Genomic DNA, 22779 nt, shown 5'->3' with positions numbered 1-22779 from the left:
CTAACTATTTAGATTTTTTTATCATCAAAAGTGCAAAGCTAGCCACATAGTTCCATGACTATCAACACTACAAAACTCCACATCATACCACAAATTTCAACAGCACACTACATAATTCAAACCACAAAATTCCACTACTCACCACATACATACTCTCCACAACACATAATAAAAAACATTGCTATTTACAATGCCAATGGCTCAAACTCCAAAAAATGTGAGACCTTTTACGTTTCCAAGGCTTGGTCTTTTTGGGAAAGCTAAATTACATTTATTACACACACATATTACTCAATTCTACTCAATAATTTACAAATATACATAAGGCTAATGAAAATACCTTTTGGTGACATTGCGCAATCATTTCTGACCGCCTACAGCGGTTAGGTTAACCAAACCACATGTCAACAAATAAACATCTTAGGAGTAAATGTGATAATCAAAAATAACCATGAATGAGGGCACATAATACTGGCAATAAAGCACATGTACTTTGATCACGAGTAACTGTCAACATTATTATCTCAACAAAGCATTGACCCAAATGAACTTCACATGTGCCTGCGTGCTGCTTTTAAATACTTGCAGAATTGAAAATGCAATGTTAAACTCAGTCCCTAAAGGGCATCACCTTGTGATCACAAGCACATGCAATCAAACATTTCACCCCTAGAGGGCCCACCACATGTATATTGCTTTTAACCAGTTTCAGGCCACAAAAACCACAGCTATAGACTTGACCAATAGAGGGCACAGAACTCCCAGTTGAAGAGCACGTGCTCCAGCCTGGGGAGTGCTTGAGAATAACATCCAATCCTGGAGAGTTTAGTCTTTTTGAGACCCACCCTAAGTTGGGTGGGGACTCCTCAAATCCTTTTCAGGAGGATGCAGTGCTGCTCCTGAAGCTTCCCCCACACTTTTTAACATTGTTGGTAGTGACCCCGTCATCCTGGAGCCACCACTGCGGGAAAATCCTGTCAAATGCACAACTCTCAGCAAGACCTGCAGGATATTATGAGGTGCTCCTTGAAGCGTGTGCATATCAAATCAGCGGCTCTCCCACCTCTTTGGAGAGAGGCACTGACTTTGATCTTTGCTGCACTGCATCTCACTGCATGGCCCCCTTTCTTTTTTGTAGGAATGCCCGGTCCTACCTGGGCACACCGCACTTTGTTTTTTTTGGGGAAGAGCCCATGGCGCCCACCCCTAGCTGCCCCTGCCAACTCCCCACGCAGGCAGCACTCCTCTGTCCTGCAGCCGAATCCAGCAGATTCCTTCTGCTTTGTCCGCTCCTGAAGGTAGGTGCAAATGCGCATGGTGGCCTCCCACTTCCCCCAGACATGGGCACTGGGATCAGGGAAGGCTAGCTGTATTGCACAGGAGTGCAGTAGCACTCCTCCGGCAGCCTTTTCTTCTCAGGGATGTAGTCCTGGACCCCTTCTCGTGGAGTGGGGGAAAGAGGGACAGCGCTTGCCTGTGTGTGTGATCACCAGGACCTGGAGATGGGGTCCGGGCCCCTGATTTATAACTCGGCCTGGGGTTGGGCCCATTTAGAGTGTCAGAGAGGGGGCCCCCACACACTCACTGTGCACCCTCTCCCGGTTCCACAGGTCATCAGGATCTCTTTCTCTCAGTGACACCCAGGTCCAGGACTGCCCTGGGTGTGGACACCTGCTGGGCAGTTGAGCCCACACGCTCTGTGCAAAGAAAGGTCACCAAACTTAAAAATGCCATAACTCTGACCACTTTGGGATGATTCTGTTGATCTCTGGCTCATCTTGATCCAGGCAGTGGGTTCTAGCCCCCAGGGACAGTTGCAGTAGACCTCCTCACCTTAAAGGCAGTGGAATCCTCAAAGAGATGGGTTTCTTAGCTCCCTGTGCCAGCCTTTCTCCTTGGTTTCTTCTGGACCTCTCTACTTGATGGCGCAGAATCCCAGTCTTTCCCCCAACTAGTCCTCAGGAGGTGTAATGGGACCAGCTCCCTGATCCTGGGAAGAACCCCACTGGTCCTGGGATAAATTAAAGTCAGAGTCCTTAGTCCAGATGGTCATCAGGGGTTTCTCCCTTCCAATTGTCCATGGTGGCTGCCTCTAGTTCCAGTATCCAGCAGAAAAGCACAATGAAGAGAGATCTCTCCCCCTGCTCAATACCTTTTAAGTGGGGGCAGGAGGTTCCAGCACGGATGCACATCTGGCCTTTCCTGGTGTACCCCATTACCGCTACACCCATCCCAACCTTCCTGCACCATCTGCCGGGGCATTTCAAAATGGCATCACCCAGGAGTCACTTACCACATCTGCTCTGGAGAACTCAGCTCTTCCCCTTGCTGACATCACTGCCAGGGCCTTTCCCAGCAAATCTTCAAAGGAAGCACCCTCCTAGGTTGGTTCCAGAGGTCTGGGCTCTCTCCTTTGTTTAGTGGGCTTGGGCAGGCCCATTCTCGGCACAGTGCGACAACTAGTTGATTGATGCAGAATATTCTACCCAACCCCTTTCCTCCTCATGAGCTGATCGAAGTGCAATTAATTGCTTCCTTTGTGTGGGGAGGTATTTGTACATGCTGATGGAGACAAATGTAATGAACTTGACACAGCAGGGTGACAAAATGTCTGGGCGCTGATCCTGAGCTTAGCCGGAGAAATATGACATTCCTAAATAACCAACAAGCTGTACACATATGTTTGTGGACTTTGCAGAATTGATTTTCTCATACAGGTTATGCACTAAATCGGAATGACTCTGGTGTCTGTAGGCCAAGGGAAAGCAAAACTGCACTCTAAAACAGTCCTCACCCTAGGTGTACAATGGAGTGAACCTGCAGACAAGACAGTAAACCACACTGTCTTTCCCTATGAGTGTACACAAAATGTCAATACCCAACCCTGCATAGTCCGCTCTGCACCAGACTACCTGTGCACAGTTACCAGGTTGCACACAACAGCATTCTTTTTACCCTTGCGGCATTGCAGCAGCCTTGTCTTAAAAGACAGACACTGGTGGTAAACATGTGAAGTCCCTTTACTATGAGTCGATCGTGAGTGAGTCCCAGGTTATGGGGCTCTCCCACAGTAAAAAGGTTAAAAACCAGGTGATCAAAAAGTGAAATATCTGGGTGGATTGGGTGGGCAGAACCATCTGCTCACACTTGCTTTATCTAAAGAGCCTACACCCACAGTAGAAATGCTCCCTACCGTTTTTAACTTCCCAAAATGTTTAAAGCTGTGCATTATTTTTTAAACCTCCAGGCTGTCTTTATCAGAAAAGTGGCAGCAAACATAGAAATGGGTCAAGAGCTTTAAACCACTGCTACCAAAATTTTCTCAGGTAGCATGCCCTCGTGGTTCATCAACGCGCTAATGCCAACCCCTTCCAAAGAACGCCAAGGGAGGTTAACGGATGGAGATGTTAAAAAGAGGTCAAGTGTAAACAACTTATTTCTTGAGACGTAGATGGAGGGTTTAGTTGAAGGATTCTATTTAATTAATTGTTACAACTAGACTAACAATTATACAAAAAAAAAAAAAAATAATCAAGGCTTTTTGTCAAAACAGCTGTTAGATATATTACAAATATAGAAATCGGCATTCAATTGGGTTTATTTGACGAAAACATTGCGATTCCACTAGTTTAGATCCGCTAGCTTCCACTGTAGTACAGGGCAATTTGCCCATTTCAAAATTGCAAGTCTGCATATGATGCGCAGTTAGTGCCTCACATGTCAATGGTGCAACTACTCAAATCATTTTCTTCGTAGCAGGGGTATGAATGTGTCAAGTGGTTTTCGGCGTTCTGACAGAAAACTCTGAACTAAAGAGTGGCAAATAACATGGAGACCGTAACAGAGCCAGTAAGGAGGGCGAAACTCCCGGGTAGATACTGACCAACTAAAGGCCAATCAGCATACAGTATTCTGATACTGAGCAGTGAGGCCTTTTGTACTTGAGAGTTATAATTCTCTTTCAAATGAAACTAAAGGGGGAGTGTCGCTTGAATGTCGAATTAAAGGATAATGGGATTTAAGGGGAGATAATTGACGTGTTCACTGTATTTAGAAGGCTGAAGTTACAAAAAAAGAATTCACTTCACATTTGTCAGCCACGGTGCTACTGAAATGCCATTCAGTTCAAAAGTAAAAAGTATTAAGTGCAATGGTCTTCTACATCACAATTCAGCCCTGTCATTATGAATAAGCCAATAGCACGTGGTACAGAGATACACACCTGGCATTACCCATCACCACGGTTCGCAGAAAAATACATATCTCTGTCATTTCCCCACAACATCAAGAGAACTGTTGTATGTCATTCCTGGAACAATGCACTAAGAGTTTCGAGGCCACATGATCAACAAACAAAGCTAAATCCAAAGTTACGACATCTGAATCAGGCATCATTGCCATTGCAAAAAGAAGTTTGTAAGCAGATAGTAGCTGGCTCGTCTTCCAGATAACAGGATTCCCCACCCTCTCCAACAACCCATCTTTAAGAACACTCCAAAGTCGTTCTTTGCCTTCTAAAAGTCAACGAACATGAAACCTACAAAGTAAGTACTGTTATTAGAAATGACACATCTATACAATCCATACAATCGGATTTATTGATCTTCTGTAAATTCTGCTATACCAATAGATAGGCTTATTTTAACCGTCTTTTGAGGATTAACAGAAGATTCAAATGTATCAAAATAAAATAAAGAACAAAATATGATTGATAAAATTAAACTTAATTTCTTACTTTTTCTCCTGGCGAACCCGGGGCTCCAGTGCCTCCCTTTTCACCCTTTTCACCCTAAAATAGATTAAAAAAAGAATAACTTAAATGTACATGACACAATGAAGACGCAAATGTTCATGTTGCCAGACACAGGCACGCATAAACAGTACACTATCATTAACCTATTTCAGTTCAAGTTAAAATCCTTTTACACACATTTTTTAACTTGGCAATGTACTTGTTCATTAATTGTTCCATATCAACATGCCTGCTCATGTTCACATTATTTTATGTTGTTTGGCATTCGTTGAGAACATGCACTCGAGTAGTAGCAATAACAGCTGCATTGCTTTCATCAACATACCTACTAGGTATTTCTACATATTATCATTTTCTCAGAATGGAGAGAACAGAATGTACCCGTTTAATATATATAATTCACGCACATTTATAACTTCCTTAAAAACAATAAAACACAATTACATTTAACTGAAATTTAAAGAAAAAATGTCCTTCCTCATTGGTACTAATGTTCTACATAGCTGAAGTCTAAAATTAAAACATTGGGTACTACATGTATGTAGATGACATGTGCCTCTATCTTCTGTGGAGGAAGCATGGGAAGGCACCAAGTGGCCACCCATGCTTCCTCCACGGGAAGTAATTCAAATACTAAGGACTAAAAGTGACTCTGATTTAATGAGGCAAAACAGAAATCATGCTTATTGATCCAGCTGGCCCAACACCACTTTTGACTTGGACTCTGCTGGGTTGTCAACCACACCCTACTGTTTAGCTGCAACCTCTCAATACTAAAAGCAAAACAAATAAAATAGATCCACCGTTTTGTCTAATACAACAAGTCCTGCCATTCTTATAAACGTTCAACAAAATCGCTCTGATCCTTGAAGAGGCAATTTCTAGCTTGGATTACTGCAACAAGTTCTACATTAAAGCTTCCAACTAAGAAACTCAAAAGGTTCCAAAACATATGGTCCAGTTCATACTCGCGCTCTACTGCTGCATTTTATCTATACGGAAATCTTCCAATGCATCACTATCAATTAGATACACAGTTTGAGACTCCATACATAGTGTGCACCAAGTTGAATGGTTGTAGTCTTGGGTACCTAACAAAGGCTTTCAGGACATACAAAATGACCAACTTCTTGTGGTCAACAATTCCTTTCCATCAGCACAACAATTTCACTGATTGAAGGAAATGTAAGTCTAAAGCAGTACCTTATGTCATTTTCTGCTGCACCTACAAAGCAGATGCCATGAGATTCCATAGATAAGTTAAAACCATCCCATTGGTATCATCTCAGGGCCCTCAATGGTATAATCTTATTTGGCACTCACCCATCCATTACAATATTAATCCACAGACCAGTCAGGCCTTGTACTTGGACACCTTCCAGGCATAAGCACAGCTCAAGGCTTTCCACAATACAAACATCAGCATAGAAGATGACTTCTGAAAGTCTGAAGAATTGGACCTCTGTACCATAGTCAAGTCCTGCCTCTTCAAAATGGCTCACTCAAAGAATCTCAAAGTGTTTTTGTTAGAAATGACGGTCTCTAGTTGGCAGCGGTATACACCTAATAGGGACCCTTCCTTCAGTCAGGAAACGGGAGTTACATATTTAGATAACCTCTGCCCCCCCGTGTGAGAAGTTAGCCTGGCATACGATGTCCACTATTCTAGTGGGCACCTTGCACCAGTCTAAACGAGCCTTATTGGTGGTGGTTGTAAAGTCAACCTTATAGACAAGCTATCCTAGTGGTAGCATGGACCAGCAGTCATAGGCTAAGACTTCAGAGAGCATGTGAAGCAAGCTGTTTTACCAATTATAATCCCTTGAATATCAAATGAAAGGACACCACACAAGGTATATATCAAATATATTTGTATTTATTTCTAACACAAACCCCTCTGCACTCTTTATGAGGTCAGAGCTCGAAGTACATCACAAGTTACTCAATTACCATACGATAAGTTGCACAAATACAGTTATGCCCTAGGGGCCTCACAAACCATATACTAAGTAAGTGGTATAAGAACCACAACAGAAACAGTGAGTAGGCCTAGGGCCTAGGGAATCGCTGGAGCTACACTAAACAACCAAAGGTTAGGAAGTAGGAGGCCCGCGGGAGATGTGTGCAGTGTCTAAACACAGTCGCGAGTTACCATTGACTTATAATGGAGAACAAAGAAGTTACAAAGTTACTGTTTAAGGGCACTTCCGGATGGACTACGACAAAACCCCTTTAGACTAGGACACTTCGAGAGTCAAGACCCACGGGAGCACCGGAGTACTCGTGCTACTTCACCCAGGGAAGCCAGGTGCATAGGTGCCGTTTGGTGTTGGGTTTCGTCGATGCTTTCAATGGAGATCTGCAAAGAAGTGCTGCAGGCGGCCAGAGGAAGAGTGTCCGGGTGGATCTAAGGGTGGACAGAAGATGTGAAGAACCTGAAAGCAGAGGGGACAGTGTCTGGGTCACTAGCCAGTGACCAGGAAGGAACCAGGAAGGAACCAGGCGATGTCCCGATGATCTCAGGTGAAGAGGTGACGCTTGTCTCTGCAGCCAAGAGGACCAGGAGGTGTCAACTACAACCAGGAGCTGGATTCGAGCTGGCCCACAAAGGATCTAGTTGACTGCAGTGTTGCTATCTGGATTGTACCCAACAAGCCTTGGCAAACGCAATCCACGCAGGAAGTAAAGATGGGCTTCAGGTCAGACCAGCAAGGTTTGAGGAGCTTCCCCTTTGCAGGGAAGCTGGAGCAAGCCTGGAGCAACCGGGAAAACAGTTTGGTTTTAAAGGTTTGTCTTCAGGGGGCTCACTAGCCAATGGGATAGCAACCAGGAAGAGGCATCAAGCTGAAATGCAAGAGCAGACCCCGCGCGGCACTCGTGGAGTTTGGAGGGCTGAGCTTCAGTGCAAATGGTGCTCGGGTCTAGGGCTTTTTGGACCCCAATGCACAACTGCTAGGGTACCTTGGTAGTTGAGCTGTTAGCAAAATGCCGGATGTCCAGGGTGTCTGGTCCCATGTCTTGCGTGTCTGCCACGACTCTTAGCTTTGCTGTGGATGTGGGTCGGAGTCAGAGAAGTCTGGAAGTCTAGATCCTGTGTTGCTGAGTCCTCGGGTTCCGGCGGGAGCATCGACAAAGCAGACTGGCAAGTTACTGGTGGTGCCTGTTTGCACAGGGTGGTCACTCCTTGACCACAAGGGAGATGTCTTCAGTCTTCTAGTCAAAATAGAACATCAAAGGTCCAAGAGTTCTGTATCAAAGTTTTGTTCCAGGATAATCTAAAGTCCTGGGGACACAGCTCCTATACTTATACTAAGAAAAGGGGCTGGATTACCTGCTAGGTCCCTCCTATGTGTGGACCTGGGAAGGGGGTGGTTACACCCCTTTCCCTTTGTTCAGTTTCATGCCAGAGCGGGGCTGGAGTGCCCCAGCAACTGGTTTGAACCGGGCTATGCATGGAGCACCTTGTGTGCCCCAGGCAGTGTCTCAAAATGCATCCGTCCCTGTCCCAATGCACATCTGCCTGTCTGGGGAGGTGCTGGCACCTCCCTGGACAGGAAACCTATTGTCCAGGCCTTCCCTGCCGGAGTTTTGCCCAGCAGCAGGAGGTCAGACTTTTGTCTGTGGCAGCAGCATACATTTTGTGATTCTGGGGCTCCGTTTAACTTTAACCGGGTAAAGCAGTAACATACATGTCTTTTCCTTCTAGAAGGGTGGAATGCTACCCCTGCCGCCAGAACTGGCGGGGGGTAGTATTCCAAAGTGTTTGACACCTTACACAACATGGTTTGATAAAGCCAAACCAAAGTTAGCATTAACCGCGATGATTATAATGCACTTAAGAGTATATGGTATTGCTATATCATAGAACAGCTATAAGGAGATGGTTCCGAAAGCTGCAGAGGGGCTCAGCTCATGCTAGGGCACCCTCTCACATAAAACCAAGCACTCTGCCTCCAGCATTGCCGAGGCCTACCATAGGAGTTACTTATAGGTGCATATGTGTCGATATATATGGGTAGATATCGGAATACTATATCTAAGTAAGGGGTGATTACACCACCTTACCCAAGCTGAGTGATCAGCCTGTGGTGTCAGTTTGGATGGCCAGCCAGGGGTGGCATAATACATGCTGCAGCCCCTGGTAGGCCTTAGATGCACCTATGCCCTGGGTACCTATGGTACACTATACAGGGGCTCACAGAGGTGACCCAGTACCCAATGAGGTATGTACCTAAAGTACATGGTATGAATTTAGAGAGAGAACAGTTGGGCTGTGGGTATGATTAGCAGGCCCACAGCCACACTAAAGTAAAAAAACAGAAAATCACAGCAAAAGGTGGGGGTGACCATAGGAAGCAGGCCCTACTCTCCTACGCACACCCTCCCCCAAACATAGGGACATTAAACTAACCTTGACCAGTTGAGTCTTCATGTTCTAAGTGGAAATATCTGGAGAGTCCATCTGCATTGGCATGGTCAGTCCCAGGTCTATGTTCAACTGTAAAGCTCATCCCTTGTAGGGAAATGGACCACCTAAGCAGTTTGGGATTTTCACCCTTCATCTGATTTAGCCACAAATGTAAATGTAAATGTACAGGAATTTATATAGCGCAAATCACCAACCGGTCTCTAAGCGCTTGCTTAGGGAACCCGTCCTGGTATTCCCCTGTGAGATAACCCCGGCAGGGTATCCGCAAGGTGAAAGCCAGGCATCCCGCCACGAGGGGCCGTTGTGGAGACTAAGCAAGCTATTGCCCAGAGTCGCAGAGTGTGAACCCGTGAATCGAGAAGGCACCGGAGCGAGAATTGTCGAGTCCATTGACATTTTAGGACTCAAGACTCCGCCGAGCCGGGAATTGAACCCTGGTCCCGGGCTGACCTCTGCTTCCAGGTCTGCCTCCTCTAACCAGTGAGCCACACTTCTCCACAAGAGGGGCTTATGGTCTGTCTGATTCTTGAAGTGTGGGCCAAACAAGTATGGCTTCAGCTTATTCAGTCCCCAAACCACAGCAAAGGCCTCGCTCTCAATAGCTGGCCAACGTTTCTCTCTAGGGGTCAACCTTCTGCTAATATAAGCTATTAGCTCGTCTTGACCATCTTTATTCAGTTGTGAAAGAACAACACCCACACCCAATTCAGAAGCATCTGTTTGAACAAGTAATTCTTTGGAGTAGTCTGGACTTTGCAGAATGGGTGCAGTGCACATGGCCTGCTTCAGGTCATGAAATGCCTTTTGACAGCTTACTGTCCACTGAACTTTTTATGGCATTTTCTTTGACGTTAAGTCATTGAGAAGTGTCGCAATGGACCCATGACTTTTGACAAACTTCCTGTAGTACCTAATCAGGCCCAAGAAAGCTCTGACCTGTGTCTGGGTGGTGGGAGTAGTCCAGTCCTTTATGGTCTGGATCTTGCTCTCTAATGGTTGAACCTGACCTCCACCTACCAGGTGGCCCAGGTACACAACCTTGCTCTGCCCTATCTGGCACTTAGTGGCCTTGATAGTTACGCCTGCCTTTTGCAGGGCCTCCAAAACATTCTTCAGGTGGATCAGGTGATCTTCCCAAGTGGAGCTAAAGACAGCAATATCATCAAGATAAGCTGCACAGTAGTCATTCAGACCTGAGAGGACTTGGTTCACCAACCTTTGGAATGTGGCAGGTGCATTCTTCAGACCAAAGGGCATTACCACAAATTGATAATGACCTCCTGGGGTTGAAAATGCTGTTTTGGCTTTTGCATCATCAGCTAGTCTGATCTGCCAGTAGCCAGCTGTCAAGTCAAATGTACTCAAAAACTTGGCAGAAGCCAATCTGTCAATGAGCTCATCTGCTCTTGGTATTGGGTGGGCATCTGTCCTAGTGACAGCATTGAGGCCTCTGTACTCCAAGCAAAACCTCATCTCTCTCTTACCATCTTGGGTGTGAGGTTTAGGCACTAAGACTACAGGATTGGCCCAAGGGCTCTCTGAGGGCTCAATGACTCCCAACTCCAACATCTTTTGGACCTCTGTCCTGATACTGTCCCTGACATGATCAGGTTGCCTGTAAATCTTACTTTTAACAGGCAGATTGTCCCCAGTGTCCACTTCACGAGTGCACCAGGTAGTCTGACTTGGAGTCAGTAAAAACAAATGTCGATAGGCCTGCGGAACTTGTCTGCAGTCCCTCTGCTGCTGATCAGTGAGGCTGCCTGCCAAGGCTACACCATCAACTGACCCATCATCAGGGTTCTGAGAGAGCAGGTCTGGGAGAGGTTCACTCTCTTCCTCCTGTCCTTCATCAGTAGCCATGAGCAAGCCCATGTCAGCCCTGTCAACATATGGTTCAGTCTGTTGACATGAAGCACCCTGTGGGGGCTCCTGAGAGTTTCAAGATCAACCAAATAGGTTACCTCTCCCTTCTGCTCAACAATAGTGTGGGGTCCAGACCATTTGTCTTGGAGTGTTGCTGGGGCAACTGGCTCCAACACCCACACTTTCTGTCTTGGCTGGTAAACAGTGAGCACAGCCTTTTGGTCGTGCCAGGCTTTTGGAGTTCTTGGCTAGCCTCCAGGTTTTTGGATGCCCTTTTCATATACTCAGCCATCCTGGAGCAGAGTCCAAGTACATAATCCACAATGTCTTGCTTTGGAGCTTTGAGAGGTAACCCCCATCCTTCCTTCACCAGACAATGGGGTCCTCTTACAGGGTGCCCAAACAGAAGTTCAAAAGGGCTGTAGCCAACCCCCTTCTGTGGGACCTCTCTGTAAGCAAACAAAAGGCAAGGCAGTAGGATGTCCCATCTTCACCTAAGCTTTTCAGGTAAACTCTTAATCATGCCCTTTAAGGTCTTGTTGAATCTCTCAACTAGACCATTGCACTGTGGATGGTAGGGTGTGGTGAACTTGTAGTTCACTCCACACACTTTCCACATAGCAGTCAAATATCCAGACATAAAGTTTGCACCTCTGTCTGAGACAACCTCCTTTGGAAAACCCACTCTCGAGAAAACTCCCAGGAGGGCTCTTGCCACAACAGGTGCTGTTGTGGTCCTTAGGGGAATAGCTTCTGGGTATCTGGTGGCATGATCCACTACCACCTGAATAAACCTGTGTCCATAGGCTGTTTGGGGATCCATTGGTCCAACAATGTCAATCCCTACTCTTTTAAAGGGAACCCCCACCACAGGTAGTGGTATTAGGGGGGCCTTTGTGGTGCCACCTGATTTGCCACTGGCTTGGCAGGTGACACAGGAGCGACAAAACTCCTTGGTGTCTTCTGACATGTGGGGCCAGTGAAAGTTAGGGACAAGCCTGTCTCAAGTCTTGTTCTGGCCAAGATGTCCTGCAAGGGGAATATCATGGGCTAACGTAAGAAGGAAGCCCCTGAATGCCAAAGGTATGACCAACCTCCTGAAGCACCAGGCTTGGGGTCTCTAGCCTCTGAATACAGGAGCCCTTCATCCCAATACACTCTATGGGTCCCAGTAGCATTCCCAGCAGACTCAGCAGCAGCTTGCTGTCTGAGGGGTTCAAGAGAAGGGCAGTCCAACTGCGCCTGCCTCAGATCTGCCCTTGAAGGTCCCCCTGTCCCAAGAAACTCAACCTGATCAGGCTCAAGATCTTCTAGGACAGTTCCTTATTGGGTCTCACAATCAGCTTCCTTGGAAGGCTGATCCTCACTCTGAGGCAAGGGGGAAGGCACTGCCTTAACCCTACTGCTTCTCCTCCTGGTAGGCAACTGGTCCATCATTTCAGGATCCAGGACCAGTTCAGTGTTGCAATTTGTGACGTGTGACCTGGTCACAGCAAGGGCATGTGCTGATATACCTAACATCTCTGCACGAGTCCTATACTCCACTTCAGACCAGACTGAAGATTCTAGGTCATTGCCAAGCAAACATTCTACAGGGAAGTCTGAACTAACAACAACTCGTTTGAGGCCAGTTACCCCTCCCTAGGAGAAATTAACAATTGCCATACTATGGGTAGTAGTGACATTGCTTGCATTGGTCACTAGGTAATTGTTACCTAGTATTATGTGTCCAGGGTCCACAAAGCTGGGTGTCATCATAGTGACACAAGCACATGTGTCCCTGTAGGCCTGAGCCACTTTGTTATTAATTAAAGGAGTCTGTCTGTACTTGCCCAAGTTACTGGGGCTCACAGTAGAGGATATAGCCATGTCCACAATACAGACAAGAACAGCTTGAGTTGGTATTCTGACTAGGCCATAATCTACCTCAGTTCCCAGGGTTAACCCTACTACACCCTTCTGTTGAGAACCACCACTATTAGCTGTACTAGGGGGAACAGTTGCTTTAGGGGCAATGGTGGCTGGAGCTGCCTCCTTTTTGGTGCAATCACTGGACCAGTGTGTATTAACCGGGGAGACGCTCGCAGAGCAGAGATTCGGAGCCAAGCAGCGGCAGCAGTGGGGCACACGGAGAGGGGAGAATCACGCTCCCCGAACCTGACAGCGGCAGCAGTGGGGCATAAGGAGAGGGGAGAACCACGCTCCCCAGGAGTCACCGGATGGAGAGCCGCCCATTCGCCACGCCCCAAACACACCAGGGGATAATTACCTCTTGCGTCTCCCACTCCGCGGGAGACGCTCGCAGAGCAGAGATTCGGAGCCAAGCAGCCGCAGCAGTGGGGCACACGGAGAGGGGAGAATCACGCTACCCGGACCTGACCGCTGCAGCAGTGGGGCATACGGAAAGGGGAGAACCACGCTACCCAGGAGTCACCGGGCCGAGAGCCGCCCATTCACCACGCCCCAAACACAGTAGCTGTACTTAATTGGCCTTAGTGCTTCGGCCCGCGGGACGTGCGCGGGCACGCGCCGGGCGAAGCCCGGAACAAGGGCGGGACCGTCTGTGGCCGTACGAGGCCGAACAAGGACGGAACGGGGCCCTTCTCTTGGACTCTTGCTACAGATTTCCACCGAAAGGTCAGTGCGCTCTGTTAATTACGCACTACGTCACAAAGGTATGGCTGTAAATGGAGCAGGGAAGGGGTGAAAGTCCATTACAGGAAGTGCTGTGGAAACCATAGATCAGTTTCTAATTCGGGCATCATCTGCCCTACAAAGGGAGATTGAACTTACGGAGAAAAGACTATCTATGGACCAAATTCTTGACAAGCGGTCTTCATTGGGATCAATAACTACAGCCCTATCCCCAGTACCTGGTTCAACACTCCCACCGTCATTGCTATTACCGGTTGCATTGCCAGGACATAATACGGGGCCGGCTAGACTGACGGGGGCTAACAGCTCGAAAGAGGTAGTGGTGATGCTGCATAGCCCACCAGTGAACAGGGCTACGACAGAGGCTGTACTAGTAACACCCCCCAAAAATTCACGACTCACTAGATCTGGCCCGTCTACCCGATTGGCCTTGGATACTAACCTAGGGGTGTCAAGTAAAACACTGGACCAAGCAGCTAAAAGGAAGCGCGGGCTGCTGCCCTAATAAACAAGAGTACTAAAAGGCAAAAACGTTTTACCAAGGAGCCAGAACCTCTTTTGGCTGAGCCAGAGGGTCAGCACTCTGGAGCAGATAAGTCACTTATTGAAGTCGAAGAAACATCCTCGCCATCAGAGAGAGGAGGGGACTGTCAGTTGCCCAAAGAACCAATGCATGCCTAGTTCGGCGCACTGGTCTGAGACCTCCGCACCGACTCCGATGCAGGCCCTGATGGGCGGTTAAAAGAAACAGCACATCATGGGACTGTGGCTGAAAAAATCAACGCATTGCCTGTTTGCCTCTGCCGTATCAACCTCCAGCGTGTCCCAGATGTCCACACATCGTGTCTATGCATCAAGTTTTTCTGACGCAGCACAAGCAGACCAGAACCACCTTGAAATCGATGCATCACTTCCCCCCTAAAGTCAGGATTCGATGCATCATTTCTCCTGTGTGCAGAAGAACTGTTGCAATGTATGTAACATGGTTCTAGAGGCTTGCAACTATTAGGCACTTATCAAATGTCCTGATGATGATCCCTTTGAATCAAAAGTGGGATCGAAACGGCGTCCACTAATTTATGTGCCTTATACAGTGTGTATACTATGTACTATGTTGATGTAATGGCGTATCTTACAATATCTGTTCATACTATGATCTAAAGAACAACCTTAGCTTTTTTCCTAAAAGCCCTTTCCTGTTCACTTTGAGTGTACTAAAGTGTCTGTGTTTAATTGAGGTACAGGCTTGTTCCCCACAACGTGAGATTGTCGAAGGATATTCTCTCTGTATTTTATGCTATAAGTAAACATATTTTGACCACTGTCCGGCTGGACAAGTCACCTAAATACAGAATCCATTGTCTCTGTATTCATTGTTATGCTTTATCCTATGTTGCATGGGACCAGTGTTGTTACTACAAGTTTAAATATCAAATCTAATTTAAATCACATTAAATCAACAAGTTTTGGCAGAGGAGATTCGTGAGTAAACCGGGGATATGTGGTAATAGAGACTGCCTGTTTTCAGGGCCATCTTAGGCATTTGATTGAGATATCATCAAGTACTCACCTTATCTGCATTGTAAACTGAGTACTCAGCTGCAAAACATAGGCTAACACAGGAGACAACAATTTTCAAATAGAACCGCTCACTGATAAAGGTCAGCCAATACCTGAATGAATTAGCCATTATCACAGGTAGATGTTTTTGCTGCTTGTGTCGAGTTAGGCATTTTCAGCATCTGTTCAGTAAAGGAATTAGAATACAATCCCTTGGTCAAAAATAGAAATGCAGAGTTACTATGGGTAAATAATTTGTAATACCAAATACATAAAGAAAGATTCCTGCTATGATTAATAGTAGAAGGTTATTACATATAAACTGTGTGTCAATGGCCGACCAAAGTGTGTAAAAATGGTTATATTGCCAATACATGTTTTCTTTTTTTTCTCACATACCCGTCTACTCAGGAAATTCTTTTTTTCAGAAGGATAAAATTGTTTTGAAATTGTTGTGTGTAGTAGAACTAGAAGGTGCATTTATGCTACATATATCTATATTCACGCACATGCAAGTTCAGTGTTTGTAAGTAGGTCGATATTTTGATGTGTTGTGAGTTTGCGATTGAGCCTTAGATCTCTATCAGGCACATGCATCAAAGGATTTTGCGATCGCAAACGGTGCGAATCGCAAAAATCGGCCGTTTGTGATCGCAAAATCTGCTTTTGGAATGCATGAAGGGTGAAAGCCCTCGCAATTTGAGAATTCGTAAATATTTGCGAATTCTCAAATTGCGATTGCATGTAAGGAATCGCATTTTGCGATTCCTTAAATGCAATGCATGAAACTTTACAAAATTGTGATTTCGCAATTAGGGGGAGCAAATTAGCATGAGGTTGAACATCATGGTAATTTGCGAAAACTTTGAAAAAATAAACTTTTGTGCATTTTTCAAAGTTTCATGTTGTGCACACACATGCCCTAAGGACATGCATGTGAACAACATATGTGCACAGATTGATTTCAGGGGTGCAACAGGGTATCCTTTGGACACCCCTGCACCCTTGAAATCTCATTCTCAATTTGCGATTCGCTAATTGCTAATCGCAAATTGAGAATGTTTTCCCATTCATTCCTATGGGCCTCCAGGCCCATAGGAATGAATGGGGAGATATTCCTTAATTGCGAGTCGCAATTTGCGAGTCGCAATTAAGGAATATTAAGAAATCGCAATTTATTTAGCGATTTCTTGATGCATTGCATTTTGCAATTCCTTAATTGCGATTCCTTATTTTTCGCAATTAAGGAATCGCAAAACGCAATATTGATGCACGTACCTGTATTTGATTAAGATATTTACCGAATAATACCATTTGGCATCTCACTTGCCAGAAGAGCTGCGGGACTAAGAAGCCTTTTAAATACCTTTATAGAATTTATGGCCTCCCTTGACCTCTCAAATAATTTTTCAAAATCACATATTGTGTCAACAGGCAGCACAAAGTCACTTAGTCACAAGTTCTTCTGCAGGGTGGGGTGGGGGGGAACTTAGAAAAGTTTCTGCCTTCCCTTAATTGAGGGTGTTGTTTGATGAAAGGGGTCGTGGTTGGCACAAAGAGCAATTAAAAAGCACATCTTGGCAACAGCAGTGGTAGCCACCATGGATTTTACTAAGAGACTAGGGGTCAAACCTATACCTACCTTTTTTGTAAATCTTTTTTTATTAACAACAGTTCCATCAATATGCTCATCAGGAGATAATTACATCACCTCATAGTATATCCCATTACAATCACATGGACATAGATAATTTTGAATTATCAACTCAGTCTCTGCCTACACTGTCTCTCTCCCACCCCGATTATAGGCCTCTGTAGGTCTACCAGGCACTGTAAATATTTTCCCACTTTTTCAGACACCCCCTACTTTATTATATTATCTGTTCCGCCTGACTACACCAACCTAGGTCAGCTTTCCATTCACTTATTGTTGCCAGGTATAACACTCCCCATTTCCTCGCTACGTTCCTCTTAGCTTCTCCTAACGCTAATGTCACCCACTGTCTTGTGTATCCGGGACAGTCTTCCTCTCCGGCTATCATAAGTAGCACCCATTTCGCTGATAAGTGTACTTCAATTCCTGTGACTGCTACTAGGACCCCCCCCATTACTTTCTTCCAGAATACTTGCAATTTTGGGCAGTCCCAGATAATGTGGTAGAAGGTACCCTCCACTCCACACCCCCTCTGACAATTTGCATCTTCACACCTCTTCTTATGGTATAGTGCTGTTTTGGGGTAGTACACTCAATGCAGGATCTTTAACTGAATTAAACTAAATCTCGCCCTGATCGCCACCTCCCTGGGACCTTGTAGCGCTTCTGTCCACTCTTCATCATCAAACTGATTCACACCCCCACACCCCAGGCCCCTGGCAGCAAAGTAAGTGTCTCTGGAGCATTATTCATTTTTGATATATATATATATATCAGGGAAATGGCCTTTTCAAGTAGTGGCTCGGTCAGTTTTCTATCTTGCCAGCGCTTCCCCTTCCTTAATATGGGTACATATGGCATGTCCTAACTGAAGGTATCTTCACTACTCCCCTTTATTCATTTCATACTCCATCTGCAAGGTAGCAAATGTGATATATGATATGCCCCTCCATACTTTGCAAAGCCCTTCAATTTGTTCATTGATTTCAGCCCAGTACCCACCCAGAGTGGGGTCCTTCTAGTCAGCTTGTTCTCCCACCCTTGAAATTTCGTTGCTGCCCGCCAGACTAACGCAACTGTCCACATATTGTGCGGTGTAGTGCTCTCCCAACGTGCAGTGTAGAGCAATGACATGGGACCTCCCTTACCCATGGCTAATCGGTCCAGATCGTTCTGCAAACATCCATCCATTCACTGTCACAAGTTGGGCTGCCCAGCAGTAACCGAGGACATCAGGTGTTGCCAGTCCCCCATCAAAAGCCCCTCTTTGCAGTTTACAAAGTGCTATTCGGGGAGCCCCCCCAACCCTCAGCAAGGTAGGCAATTCAGCTTCCACTCTTTAGTAGTACAGCTGGGGCACCCCATAAGGGGTATTCTGTAGAGCGTATAACAGCTGAGGGAAAGTCATCATTTTAAACAACGCTGCACGCCCCATAAGGGTAAGGGGCAGGGTCAGCCAATGTTTAACGTCCACAATTAATCTATCTAATTTTGCACAGAGATTACGGCAATAAAAATCCTGCCTGCTTCTTGTTACATATATTCCTAGATATTTGAACCCTTCCGTTTCTATAGGGACCATGCATCTAGAAGTTAACTCTGGGATGCCCCCTGCCAGGGGAAAGAGCAGTGATGTATGCTAATTAATTTGGCATCCTGAGTATTCCCCATATATTCTAAAAATCTGTAATATCCTGTTGATCGATTGGCATGGCCTCCTCACATACAATAGGACATCGTCAGCAAACAGGGAAATGTGTTCCTCCCATTCCTCCCCAATCGGTATCCCCCCACATCAAGGGGTCCTGGCGTATCCATGCTGCCAGATGCTCCAGAACCAAGGCAAATAACAAGGCAGAGAACTGGCTTCCCTGTGTTGTGCCCTTTTGGAGTGGAAACATTATGTATACCTGTCCCAGTCCCAGTTTCTGCAACACTGCAAAAAGGTTACTCCATTCCATGCTCAGATGGCCCACTCTTCTGCTTGTTGCCGCCTGCCTGGCCATATTCATAGCTACATCTATGATGTCATTCATGTCTCCTCCCAGGATCAGACGTCCCTCTAGGAGCTCTAACAGCCAGTGGCCTGGCTTTTCCAGCATGATAGCCTGAAGCCCCGGGGAAGCGTAGACCGAACAGAGATTTAACCTTTTTCCTTCCCAAGTTCTGCTATTAGCTACAAATCTGCCCATAGTGTCCAATCATACCCGCCCTTGGATGAATGGGAGTGACTTTCTGATAAGCACCCCTACTCCCCTGGCGCCTGTGGTGTACCATGCATGTGCCACTAGAGTTTATCTAAATCTATTTAGCGCTGTACATTGATTACCTTTTAGGTGCGTTTCCTGTAACAGAACAATATCCGGCGCTTGTTGCTTAATGTATTGCAGGACTACTTAGCATTTCAGCTTACCATTCAACCCATTTACATTCCAAGACCACGAGTCACGTAGTTCTGCTGTGTCCCAGATCAAGTCCAGACCAATTTCCCCATTACTCTACCCTCGTGGAGGGCTCTGGGTTTTGGCCCATTTTACCTTACTTTCGTTTGGAAGATCTTACTCCTCCTCCCTCCCGGTTATTCCAGGCGCAGATTCTCCTGACCCTTCACTGGGTGTCTACTCTTGTCTCTATTTACACTTTCCTTGTGTCCTCCATTCCTGCCCCCGTGTCTTGTCGTTGCCTTACAAACGAGTTCCCGGTCGCCAGCCCTCCAGCCACTCCCATGCCTCCTCCGGGGTCGCAAAGTGTCATGTCTTGCCTTCCACTATGACTCGTAGTTTGGCTGAGAATAACATCAATCATGTATTTCAGTTCACGAGCTCTCAGCTCCCACTTTCATGCTTCTAAGCTCCTACGCTACCGCTGCACCTGCAACATGAAGTCCCGGAAATAGCGAATCTGGCCATTTTAGAATTTCACATCACCCATGGTTCTAGCTGCTTGTAGGATTGTGTTGCGGTCTCTATAATCGAAAACTTTTGCAATAATTGTACTTGAGGTGGCCCCAGGTCTGGACTGTGGTATCGGCTCACAATGCGCCCGCTCGATCGAGTAGAGGTTAGTAAGTCTCTTGGGCATGAGGATTTTCACGATGAGATCCTCCAGGAAGAGGTACACCAACCCCCCTCTGCCCCCTCCGGGATCCCCACCACCCTGATGTTGTTTCTCCTCGCTCTACCTTCTTGATCCTCCAGCTTTGCTGACATTTCTGTTGCTTTCTGGGTGAGCGTCTGTACCTGGGCCTCCAGGCGCTTAGTGGTCGACTACAGCTGAGTGATATTCGTCTCTGCCGTGTTTACCTTCTCTGAGAGTTTGTGAAGGTCCGCTTTTATTAGATTTGTTTCAATTTGCACCACATCAATTTTGGATTCCAGCGTGCCCTTCATGTCCTGGATTGCTGCCATGATTGCGCTGACTGTAGCGTTCGCCCCTTCTGCCTGCAACTCTACGAGGTTCCTGGGTACCGTATAGTTGTCCATTTTGTTTGCTTGTGGCGGGCCTGTGTTTTCCCATCATGGGCTCATTCGAATGTTGGTAAGCCTCCCCCCCCCTGTTCTTACTCTCTGGTCCTTATTCCAACGAGATTCCTTTGTTCCGTGCCCATACAGACTCTGGGGCGCCCCTTGTGCTGCTTCTATTCGTGTCTTGCGCTCCCCCCTCTCTGGGTGTTTAAGCATCCTTCTGCCTATTACGGTGGGTTCACTCAGTTCCCTTTCCAAGGATGAGCTCGGAAGGGCAGCGTTGTGTCTTGCCACGCTCTTCAGTGTATTCTGCCCTCTGTACCTCCTCCCGTTACGATGAGTATCTCAACACTTGTATGGCATCATAAAATGGCCCAACGCAACATGCCAAAATACTTTTAGCAGACTCTACCCCCACTCGACCTCTAGAGCATCCTTGAGTGGAGCCGGGTGAACTGTCCGCCTCGTGTCCTCGCTCAGTATCACAGTTGCAGGGCCCTGGTGTAGCCCCCTGGCCTGGAATTGTGTGCATTCACCCTCACGGGGCCTGTATCGCGGTCTGCTCCCGGTGGTTGGACCCCCGCAATCTCACCTCACATGCGGGTCTCAGCGTAAGTTTCCACTGCTCCTGACCGCGCAGGATCTAACCACCAACCCGGTCCCAGCATGCGTGTCGAGCCAGTTCCACCACTCCACGTTGAAGCGGCCAGGATGGAAGATCACAGGGGTACCTCCGCTGACCGTTTGTTGGTCCGGCGAGCCGCGGTTGCTCCTACGTTACTACCAGCTTCCCACTGCCAATCACACTTGGGCTTCTGCATTCTTCATGCAACGTAACAGCAGGTGTCTAAGGTTGCACCTTGCTTTTCACTGCGCTGCAGCCACCAGTTGCTCTGTCCTGCCTCACAACACTCTTGCACGCCGCTCCATCAATTTTGGGGGTCAGATGTGTGCCGGATAGAGGGTTAATTATCCCTCGGACCACGGAGCTCGGCTACAGCGCCGCCATCTTTTCTCACGGGTAAGCCCCCCCCTTTTTGACCTTTTATTGATAATGCCCATCTCCATTTTCTCCTGGCTAGATTTAAATCTAATTTTATTAATTGGCTCTTAGCTGTTCCCAGAGGATTTATAAAGACAGGTGCCATAAAGCCCTGTCCCTGTGATCACTTCTCTGAGCAAGATTCTTTACATTTTATCTTTTTCTGTGATTTTTATAGTAGTTTATGGAAAAAATATATTTTTCACTTGATAAGGAATTGTAATTTTGCACCGCCCACCCTGGTTTACTTACCCATGTGGTCTTCCCCCATGGTCTGCTTTGGAGTTGTAAGCTTTCTTTCAGGAGCTCTAAGATATAGGAAAAAGCTGTTTAAGGAATAGAGAGCTTCTATTTGTTTCTATGTTGAGGTGAATGTATTATTAATTGTGGGCTGTTTTATAGACAGTTTCTGATGTCATCCTTTCTGTCCCTGCACTACCATATCTGCACTTACATGCCCCCTTTTTATAGCTTTGATTCTGTGTTTTGCACTATATTCCTAATGTTATGTTTTAACACCTTTTATCAATGGTTTTACTTGTACCAAACTGGCAATGTACATCTATTACTGGTCTGTTTTAAATAGGCATGTACTGACTTGATTTTAGGCACAAATGTTTTGTTTAATGTGCTTTTATGGTCTTTGATGGCCGAATAAAGACTTATTGACTGACTATTGGCATCTCACATTTATATGAAGTACACTTAGAGCAGCATTTTTAAATTTAATTTAAAATTACATTTTAAATTTGACCGCACATTGCAGGCAGGAGTATGGATGGGGTAGGTGCGAGAGAGCCAGCACCCGAGCAAAACTGTGAGTAAGACCGCTGGTATGAAGGCATCAGGAGCGTTGTAGTAAGTTTACTACACCGCACTACACTGTTAGTTCAAGGGGTGTATCTGACGTTTGTGTTTTACAATTTGTCATTATCTGTTTAGCCCGGGAAGGTGCGGGCGTCCTACTTTCCTAACCTATGGAGCAACTCTCCTGATATTTAGAGGCGACGTACAGGAGCGGCCATAACTGAATACGTTTTTTGCAGTTAGACTGCAGGGTACATTATCCCGTGGCCAGCCCTGACACCTCCTCAGGGTATTAACCTTGATACACTTCACTTGCACAGCACTCTACCCTGATTTATTTGGTCCTGAAGAAGCACACGAATCTTTGAGACCAGATAGGCGCTAAAAATGTCAACCTCTTCTACATTGTAGTTACCTGGGGATCATTAAGCCGACTGAGGTAACCCCAACCTTCGGGTTTTAACTCACGTTGCACGCACCACACCACCCTCAAAGAGGACCCACTCCACACACCTGCATGCACCTTGCGGCGTTTTGTATCAAAAGATC

General features: G+C 46.3%; 1 protein-coding gene across 1 annotated transcript in view; it reads right to left on the bottom strand.

The window, feature by feature from the left end:
- LOC147707467 (collagen alpha-1(XIX) chain-like) overlaps positions 1–22779 on the bottom strand; it is a 1668057-nt gene that overhangs the window by 986425 nt on the left and 658853 nt on the right. The window contains exon 10 of the mRNA XM_086925649.1: positions 4736–4789. Coding sequence (XP_086781775.1) covers positions 4736–4789 — 54 coding nt within the window. The remainder of the gene's footprint in view (positions 1–4735; positions 4790–22779) is intronic.

This window comes from Lissotriton vulgaris, chromosome 6, assembly GCF_964263255.1.
Source record: "Lissotriton vulgaris chromosome 6, aLisVul1.2, whole genome shotgun sequence".
Taxonomy (NCBI): Eukaryota; Metazoa; Chordata; class Amphibia; order Caudata; family Salamandridae; genus Lissotriton; species Lissotriton vulgaris.
The sequence above is the reverse complement of the archived record's forward strand: the minus strand, read 5'-3'. Positions and strand labels throughout refer to the sequence as shown.